Source organism: Poromitra crassiceps (genome assembly GCF_964638095.1).
Source record: "Poromitra crassiceps genome assembly, chromosome: 9".
In the NCBI taxonomy this organism is placed as follows: Eukaryota; Metazoa; Chordata; class Actinopteri; order Beryciformes; family Melamphaidae; genus Poromitra; species Poromitra crassiceps.
The window spans coordinates 51,074,530-51,084,704 of record NC_139630.1 but is presented as its reverse complement, the minus strand read 5'-3'; the positions used below and the strand labels follow the sequence as shown (position 1 = coordinate 51,084,704).

At 43.7% G+C, this 10,175-nt stretch overlaps 1 protein-coding gene across 1 annotated transcript; it reads right to left on the bottom strand.

Moving 5' to 3' along the window:
* Positions 1-5,030: 5,030 nt before the first annotated feature.
* On the bottom strand, positions 5,031-9,702 carry eif2b2 (eukaryotic translation initiation factor 2B, subunit 2 beta). Its single transcript, XM_083643185.1, has 8 exons — positions 9,465-9,702; positions 8,548-8,668; positions 7,917-8,068; positions 7,362-7,525; positions 6,725-6,820; positions 5,924-6,061; positions 5,745-5,811; positions 5,031-5,215 (listed from the first exon to the last, which is right to left on the bottom strand). Exons 1-8 carry the CDS (start codon positions 9,634-9,636, stop codon positions 5,058-5,060), a joined length of 1,068 nt encoding a protein of 355 aa, XP_083499311.1. The 5' UTR covers positions 9,637-9,702; the 3' UTR covers positions 5,031-5,057.
* Positions 9,703-10,175: the final 473 nt, after the last annotated feature.

The window sequence follows — 10,175 nt, the reverse complement described above, 5'->3', positions numbered from 1 at the left end:
GTCTAGGTCTGTGAAGTGAAGACGCTAGCCGATGCCTAACATCCTCTTCTTCTAAATAACTGTTGTTGCCGCTTCCAAATTGTTGCATAAAATCCACTTTTATATCGTTAATATCAAAACATCCTTGATGCAATACCATTCAGGAAGTGTGGGGGACAGTAGTGTAAACACAGTGCGTCGCTGTCCGTACTGCCCCCCACACTTCCTGAATGGTATTAGATCAAGGATTTTTTGATACCAACGATATAAAAGTGGATTTTTTTTGTTGCAACAATTTGGAAGCAGCAACAACAGTTATTTAGAAGACGATGTTAGGCATCGGATAGCGTCTTCACTTCAAGTTTCTGGCTCAGGTAAGGACTCGTTTTAAGACCTAGACGGGAGAGCGGCGCGGCTGTCTGATAAAAGATGCTAATAGGGTCCCCGGGGGCTAATGCTCAGTATGAGTGCGCCCGGCTAGCAGGGTGAGGCTGCTAGGTGCTAGGGGTGTGCCACTGGAGCTTTTGTTCTGTCCAAGAAACAGGCACAAGACACATGTTTTCTAAATGCAAAAACTTTCATGATATGACTGAAAATTCCAGGTATATTACAGTGAAAGTGTCATACGGTAATTTATTTAATGTCAGTATTTTATTCTGGGTAGCACAGATTTGTTAATTAGGTTAAAAATGATTGATCCCCATGGGTAAATGGAGAGTTACAGAAGTTTATAAGATGCTGTATATAAGTACCAGGCAGATTTGGAGCATTTATGCTGTAATTAATGACCAATAACCAGATTCCCTTTGTGAGGAAGGTCTTGGCAAGTTAATAAACTGAGTCAGCAGCCTGCCGACTTTAGAAACGCAACATCTATATTATGCATATTTACTGTAAGTAATGTGTACAGTGTGATCAGTGATATATTCTGTGATTTCAGAGGAATAATAATTTGCATACACTCAACTTCAATCAAAAGTGGCCAAAATTGGATTTGGAGTGCTGGTATTGTTTGTTTATTTTTAATAAATAGCGTAGTACAGTTGGTAAACGTCAACACATGAAATACAAATACAATAAACATAATACACACAGCCAGGGGATCAGAACCCAGACAATCAGATACTTAGACGGGGAGCGCCGCTAGATGTAGCTCTTAACTTGTTGATGATGTCACTATTTTAAAAGTCAAAAGCCCGATAAGTTAGCTTGTTCTGAGCTGCAGTGGACTATGCCGATCGGGTGTCCACGCTAAGTTCGGTATCGATATGGCGCTCCTGGGGGAGCTCGTGACCACCAGGTCGTAGGAGGGGTGCATCGGCCCAGGCCGGAAATGGAGCAGGTCAAAGCCCCCGTGCCGCTCAGTAGTGGGATCGCGCCTGTGAATAGACACTGTAGTGCAGCCAGTAATATAGCGGGACTCAGTCTTTTGATGCTGCTTCTACTGACACATCTTTTCATTCATTTCACAACATCACAATCGTGACACACACCGCCACAGAATAGGTACTTTCATGTGTAGGCTACGAAAACATCACTCACTATAGGCTATTTTAGAGGACTGCTGGTTTCAGTGCAGCAGGCATAACATGTTAGACAGGATCTGGGTTATTAGGCTATACTGTCTGCTTTGTTTTGGATGCTGTAATACCATAAACCTTCTCTCAGATGTGAGAATATCTGAGACAATGAGTGTGTTTACATGCAAACAATAAACGGATAACTGAGAATAATCTGGTAACTCTAGAAATCCGCTAATAAACAGTTTATTAGTGTGCATGTAAACACACTCAGTGTTTTACAGTATGCTATCCAAAACAAAGACATATGACAGGCTACACTGAAAAATGACCACACACATGCCGTACTGTATTGCAGAAGGGAACAATGAGGGAACAGACTAGTGACTATTATATTATGCACCCCATGAGGAACATTTTTCAAGAAACAGCTCTGCAATACTAATTTCTATAGTAACTTAAAAAAAAAGGCTATCTGAAAATAAAGAATGACTCAAGTGCTTAAGTGACAGATCCAACAGTGTTGATTACAGGCTTTCAGCTAATTGATATTCTCAGTGATATATTCACAAGTTCATTTCACAAGAATAACAAATTAGCATAGTCACACTCAGCTTCAAACGTTCGTTTGCGCCGCTAGATGTCACTGTCGCATGCTTCGATGACGTCATGTTTTTAAAAGTCAAAAGCCCTATGAGCCAGGCTGTTTCATTCATCCCTGGTGGTCTAGTGGTTAGGATTCGGCGCTCTCACCGCCGCGGCCCGGGTTCGATTCCCGGTCAGGGAACACATTTTCTGCACTTGGAACGTTTTTTCCCTTCTTAAACAACATGGAAACCTACATGTTGAGAACACACTCCTTTGTCCGTGTGTCAGCAGTGCGCCAACCAAAAATCAGCGCCGTCCTTCAGCTTCGCAACTATGCTGCTTGGGAGAAGAAAAACATTTAAGCAGTGGTGGAATTTCATCAGTATAACTATAAGCAGCGCCACCTACAGGCAGCTGTAGAAGTAATTGGTCTGGGTTGTGGTTATTACTCCTGTACTCCGAGTGGAGGCGGTGTCGGACAAGCAAGACAGACTCTGTTAGGAAGGTTTGTGACGGGAAAGAGCAGATAAACAAGCTCTGACAGTCATGACCATACGTTTTATGAGAGGTAAAAATGAAGTGAATGTGAAGAGGCAGAATGAAAAGATGTGTCAGTAGAAGCAGCATGAAAAGACTGAGTCCCGCTGTATTACTCAGGCTGCACTACAGTGTCTATTCACAGGCGCGATCCCACTACTGAGCGGCACGGGGGCTTTGGCCTGCTCCGTTTCCGGCCTGGGCCGATGCACCCCTCCTTAGACGACCTGGTGGTCCCGAGCTCCCCCAGGAGCACCATATCGATACCGAACTTAGCGCGGACACCCGATCGGCATAGTCCACTGCAGCTCAGAACTCCTGAGCTCAAACGATCCGCCAGCCTCAGACTCCCAGTAGCTTGGATTACAGGCGCGCGCCACCACACCCGGCGAGAAACAGCCTGGCTCATAGGGCTTTTGACTTTTAAAAACATGACGTCATTGAAGCATGCGACAGTGACATCTAGCGGCGCAAACGAACGTTTGAAGCTGAGTGTGACTGTATGCTAATTTTGTTATTCTTGTGAAATGAACTTGTGAATATATCACTGAGAATATCAATTAGCTGAAAGCCTGTAATCAACACTGTTGGATCTGTCACTTAAGCACTTGAGTCATTCTTTATTTTCAGATAGTCTTTTTTTTTTAAGTTACTATAGAAATTAGTATTGCAGAGATGTTTCTTGAAAAATGTTCCTCAGCATGCTTGCAACTGCCTCCCACAGAGACATTTCCCGGTGCATTTTACATTAGCAAGCCTCCACTGGTGCCAACCATTGGTGCCAACTGCCAAGCCTATGAACCTAAAGAAAAGGGTAACTGTATATCTATTTAATTGTATTAAACTATTAACTACTTAGTGGACCCATGGGAGTTAGACCCCCACCCCCCGCGAGTTACAGTAGCCTAGTCTCCAAAGCCTCCGGGACACACTCAAATTCATCATAAATCCCTGATATCACTATAGAATTGTCACCAGTGATGTCACTCGAACACTCAATGAAGATGTCATCAGTGATGATGTCACCATTTCTCGAGTGACATCCAACATTGGGTAATTAGGGCAAATAATCATCCCCAATTAATAATAATAATAATAATAATACACAGGACTTGTATAGCGCTTTTCTAGGTACTCAAATGGCCCAATCCCACCGCAGCTAGTAGCGCGGTCCCGCTCCGCTCGACTCGACTTTTGGTCTCATCCCACCGGTATAAACCGGCCCAGCTCGGTTAGATTTGGGGCTGAGCTGGGCTACTTATAGTACCTGCCTCGTCGTGGTTCTATTCTGCCAACCCGGGTCCATACCGTGACGTGAAAACATTGTAGGCGACTGATTGGTCAGGCAGAATCGTGTTTACTCTCTATATCCTACTGACTGTCAATGCAGCGCTGCATACCAGTTTACCTTCTTTTCTCTTCTATTATGCTTTTCTATCAGTCTTTTGTTTTGCTGCCTTCGCCTCTGGTGAAATAAAATCGGCGCGGTGGTTTCAATTGTCCAAAAGTCCGCTGCTCTGAAGCGCTTGTGTAGTTAGTGCTGCGTCGGCTCCGCTAGGCCGCAGGCGCCTGGTGAAGCCGCGGTTTTGCCTGGTGAGAGGCCGCGGGGGTAGAGGCTTCACTCTAGCGCAACCCCCGTCCCTCGCGCCCGTCCCTCGTGCAGCGCTTGTGAGTTTTGACTAACAACAAAGTGATATCCATTCTCCTGGTCGATTGTCACTTTTGCCCATGTACACTGTAACACCCGCCCAACATGCTGTGATGCTATGAGCTGGCTGCTCAGGCCAGGATCAAGGACTGTGATCATGCCAGCACTGCTCTCTCTCTCTCTCTCTCTCACACACACACACACACACACACTGTAGGTAATTTAGAGGCACCAGTATTTCATAAACAGTTTAAAAGTTCTGTGTATGGATTTAATTGTAACGTTATGTTATAGCCTATTTCAGAACATGGGTGGAGGGCAGATATGCGGTCGCTGTGACGACCAGGTGTGGGCGGGGGCAGATGAAGGGCGGTCGAAGCAGAACGTCCATCGGGTTGAAGCAAGTAGAGCCGAGTGGTGACGGGCTGTGCAGGGCTGTAAAATGTGGTGGAATTGAGCCAAAAGATGCAACCAAAGACTAACAAATTACCAAATTAAAAAACCCGGCTCCATTAGGTCACCCAGCAGGTCTGCTCTTTACACTTCCTAAAAGATTCAGATCGCACGTAAAATGGCATAGCTGTGGACGAACAGAATTCACACAGACACTTTGCATTCTGATTAAACTATGAGTAATGGAGATTGTTATCAGTTTCTAAAATAACTTCAAATATCAAAGGTTAAACAGTTGCCAATACCCCATAGAATAGCCTACGTCAAAGAAAAACACACACACGACAAAATTGCATGAACTATTTTTCAATTTATTTTTCGTTATACACTGATTACAGCTCGTGGTCTTCGGGGTGGTACAGTTCGCTCATCAGGCGGTAGATGTACGAAGGCGCGTGTCCTCCGATATTGGAGATGAAAAGCGTGATGAGCTCAGGCGGGACGTAGTCGAACACCGGACAGTGCACATTCACCTTAGAGAGGATCTCACCTAGAAGACAAGCGCTTAAAGGTCAATTCCACCAAAATTGACTTTTAGGTTGTTCTGCAACAGAAGATTTTCATTGTAAAAGTTCTCAGGATTTTTTACAGTCGTCCTCAAAAGTTGACGTTCAAAAGACAGAAAAATGCAATCCTGTGACAGCATTGAATTGCACTGCCTAAAATGACTGAAACATACTGCTGTGGACAGTAATATATCTATAGCTATAGCATTTAATTAAATTCAGAAAATTAAAACACATAAAAGAAAGATGGCAAAAACAGGACTGCAGGTCAGGATCCTTGAGGTAAAAGCACTAACTTTACAAAGATGATGATTTACTTAAGATCATTTGAACAACCATTGACATTAAGTACCGTACTACAAATGAAATAGCTACCAATGCCCCCCCCCTACCCATCTCTCACACACACACGACATTGCACACCGTTTACACTTTTGCGCTCATAGATAATTAACATTTCCACTTGTATTGGTAGGCTGGCATATTTACATGCAGGTTAGGAATGTGTGTTACCTTCAGTGAATGGGAGCACCTCATGCGGAGAGACAAACTTATGGAAGGTATCCTCTTCATTTGGGAACTAAGGGCACAAAAATACATTATGGTTTGGTGTCAGTGAAAATGACGCGATACAGTTCTGGTAGACTGGAGCATCATGTTGTGGTCGATATTTTGACGTATTTATTTTGTACCTGAGGCGAGAGCTTGAACATGGGAGCGCACACGATGAGGGGTGTGGAGTGGTGTTTGGCCGCCAGTGCCAGAGTGTGTGTCCCATTGAGGGCCCTCAGCCCGCCATTCGCCAGAACGGTCTGTGTACCAATGATGACCTGGAGACAGATCAACATACAAACTTACCAAGAGGCTCGGACAGGAACATCAATATTTTAATGTCTTTATGACGTTATAGATGTTTGTCTGTTCTTTCTATGGACTATGTGTCCGCTAATAAAAGTTGATTGATAATAATATGATAATAATGATATAATGCACTGGACTTTTTGCCCCCCAGGCACTGACCCTATAAGAAGGTAAGACTATTCCTGTGACGCCAAACTTTTCAAAACACATGAGACATGTGTGCGGGGACATAATATTTGGAGCAGGCCTATAGAAACAAGAGAAATTAAGCTGCTCTCCAATGCCGGTCACTGAACAATAAGCCACGTGGCTTTCACAGTGGTTTCTGTTTGTTTTCATTTATCGTTTCATAATGAGGCCGTTGTGAAGCCCTTCGAGAATGAAAGAAAGAAAGGAGTATACAAATAAGCTTGAACCAAATGTGTTTTTCTGGTGAGCCTGCCCCGAAACACACATCTGAACAACATGGAGAAAGTACAGGAAATTAACAAGGAGATAAAACCCAAAACAAACGATACAAACATTACAAAATGCAATAATTAATTCTCAGACGACCTAATTTCTGTACCAGAGGAGTGCTGAACCTCAGGTGGGGAAAGCATTGGGAAAGCCAGCTGTAATTTGACATGTACCTTATTAACACGAGACATCACTGCAAATATGGCAGCGTCTGCAATCACGGTTGTTTCAATGCCAGCTTTTGAGAGACTGGTTGCCATTTCATGTCCCTGGAGAGGTGAACAAAAGTTAGATGAGAATAAGAAAAGAAGTACAGTACAGTAATCACAGATCATCTGAGTAACACACGGAAATTGAAAACCCCCTCCAGATAGATTATTTTTTGTATGTATTGAGAGGCCAATTTATTTTGGAGGGGATTGTGGCTGCAGGCGGTTGTGGGGTGCAGCATGACAAGAAGTGGGAGAGGGTCTCCTCCAGTGAGCAGTGGGACAAACAATGATCGTTGTTGAGGGGATCCTACCGAATTGAACTGTGATTCATCAGTGTATTTCTATTTGCTTTTTGCGTGTTGTTGGTCATTTTATTTCTAGTTTTTGTCTTTTATTTCGGCTGTGTTGTCATAATGTTGTAGTGTTTGTTACGTGTAAAAAATAAAAAATAAATAAAAAAGAGAAATTGGCATTAAACTAAGGAGGCTACAGCTGACCCATGTGACCAGCTCATTTCTTTTTCACATTACATAAACACATTGTAAAAAGGTGTTGTCTTGTCATTTGGATGTGTTCAACAGGAGGTTCCTCCAGCTACCTGGCAGAAGGGGGCGCACTCCGCCACAATGACGTGGAACTTGCGTTTGCGTGCGGCGTCTTTGAGGAAAGCCTCGACGGTGCGTGAGCGGCCCACGGTCATGATGACCTCGTTGGAGTGGATGTGCTCCAGCGCCTGCATAGCAATGTTGTCTGTTGTTCCCTCTGAGAAACGGTAAGAAGAAATTATGGAGAACCTAAATTAAACCAGCAGCAAAACAACAAGTCTTTGTTTTGAGTAGAGGAGGCAGCAAAACGCCTGTTAGGTTTCTGTATTCCTAGCATGAGCTGTACAATTGCTTTTGTTACATCTGTATCATCATAGAAATGTGTATTCAAAAAGATCATATCGACATCGGTAAATATTGGTTATCGGCCATAACAGCAATGTTAATATCGATTATCGGTATCGGCCAAATGTTCAGATCGGTGCATCCCTACTCTTGATCAAATCTTTTATCAGATGAAACTTTAGTGAGTCAATCAAGCTTATTTGAATGTCTAATACCTGCTGATGAATAAATTAACTGAAAAAGTATAAAGTAAAGTATCTTACCCAGCTCTGTCAGCAACTCATTGATCGCCTCTATGACGTTGGCTTTGAGCGGGGCAAAATGTAGCCTGAAGTTCTCCTCACTGAGTCCTCCTGAAGTCAGCAGCTTGTGGAGAGATTCTTGTTGGTCCGTCTCTTCACTGCTGCCTCGGGACCTGCAGAAGACAAGGGGGACGAAAAGAAATGGAAATGGTATTTTTGCAAAGCCGTTTTTTGGAAGGAGAATGTCCTGAACAGACTACAAAGAGGAGGCGTTTAGCCAATAGACCTTCTGTACGTTCCTACACTCAATTTCTACAGTATGATAACCTTTCACATCAGGTTAGTAACCCAGGAAATATGTGATGTGTGAAAGGGTCGATCCCTAACAAGTCAACAGAAAATGACCCTGACAGCTGGGTCAAACTCTGTTCCACTTGGTATGAAAGTTCAGACACTAACGAAATTGCTCAATATCTGCAGCATCACCATCATGTTGACCATAGAATCCAAACACATGTGGACATCATATCACCATACCACAAGTATTCCTGGGTTGTGCGTGTGCGTGTGTAATAGGGCCTCGACAACCTGTAACCTTCACAGTGCAGTGCTTGGAGAAAACAGTCTACCTGTCCAGTCCCTCAGGTCTCACCTGGCATATTCCTCTCTGATGATCTTCAGCACCCGTCTGATCATATTACCCACAGTGGTCTCTGAGGGCTGGGCCGCGGCCATCCTCCTGCCCTCTTTCCGTATGATTTCCATCAGATCGCCTGAAACAGAAGATGTTTCAGGGACATTAATGCAGAAGATCTCTGAATACTTAGGCTGGTGACAAAGTGACCTGTGACTGACTGAGCCTTCTCATATAGAAAAACAAGCGCAAATTGGCAATAGCTGAAAGGCAGGATGGTAGGGGCAGCCCAAGAAATGTCGCCCTGTAGACGATTTTCACGGAATTGTATTGCTAGTATCAGGGATATTCTCAAGGCAAGCTTAGACTAGGGAACAGTTTGAAACGTAGCTTATTTTCTGTCAACTATTGCATTAGCAAACACTGCAACAGCAAGTAAGCTGGGGGCAATTTAGAATGTTTATGTTGTCAAGTTAAAAACGTCTATAGGCCCTTTTCACAGCAAAAGTGGTTAAGCAGGAATTAAAGCAGGTGTAACCCAATAACATTAATGAGGGCCCTGGCACTGGATCGCCTAAATGGAATGGAGCCATCATTAACATTTAACAACAGTTGATGGTTCCATTCAATTCATTACTGTTGTCAACAGTATTTGTTACACCTCCTTTACCACCTCAAAACGGTTTGCTGTGAAATGGGTCTAGCTAGTTAGCGACACACTGTCACCATACACACGTTTGACAGCTGTCAAAGCTAACGGTCACTTTACAGTGTTAAACGCGTAATTTATGTTAACGCTAAACAGCTATACAGCGGATTTGAGAAATCACTACAACTCCAACGAAAGCTTTCAAAACTAATTAATTGTAATATGCTGCCAACGTTATGATGGTTCAATTAGCTAGCTGATGAGCAACCAAGCTAACGTTACCGACCTGCGCTGCCCCATCGTGCATGCGCTGTTATTCTGCGGAGCAAGGCTGTCGTTTCTCGGGCAGTTTCGGCCGAGCCTCGCAGAGGTCCTGTCCCGCTGCCGCCGCGCTTCAAGTCCGACAGAAAGGCTTCAATTCTCTCTGTGAGGTCAGTTTCTTTATCTGCCCCCGGCATTATCCTTACCTAACGTTAGACGGCTACTCTACTCTATGGGTGAAAATGTCAATACAGTTGCAACAGTGTCCTTGACGCGGAAGTGTACATCAGAAGGGTTTCCGGGTCAGTATGACTGGACCCACACCTGATTGGTTGGTTATAATGGATCGGTCGGAGGGACCTAAACTCCCAACCAGTCACCACTCCTAGTCCCTCCACCGATCCATTCTAGCAAGGACTCACCTGATTGGAGGACCACATCCTACATTAGTATTGCATGTATTTTGCTGTATAAAGCTATTATATTCCTCATGGATGTATTACATATTACTCAACATGCCTTATCATTGAGGCAAGTAGCCAGAAGAGACTGTGCTTTACTATTTTAACGAGACTCAGCCAATCACAGCTGAGAGGACTGGTACTACATCATCTGTCAAGATTTGGACATCTGCAGATAAATAATCTTTGGCAATCATGGATGCCTCATTAAGAAGCAAAACTATACATGTCCTTTAATTAACTTGTACATCAACATATTCTCCGTGCTTTACTCT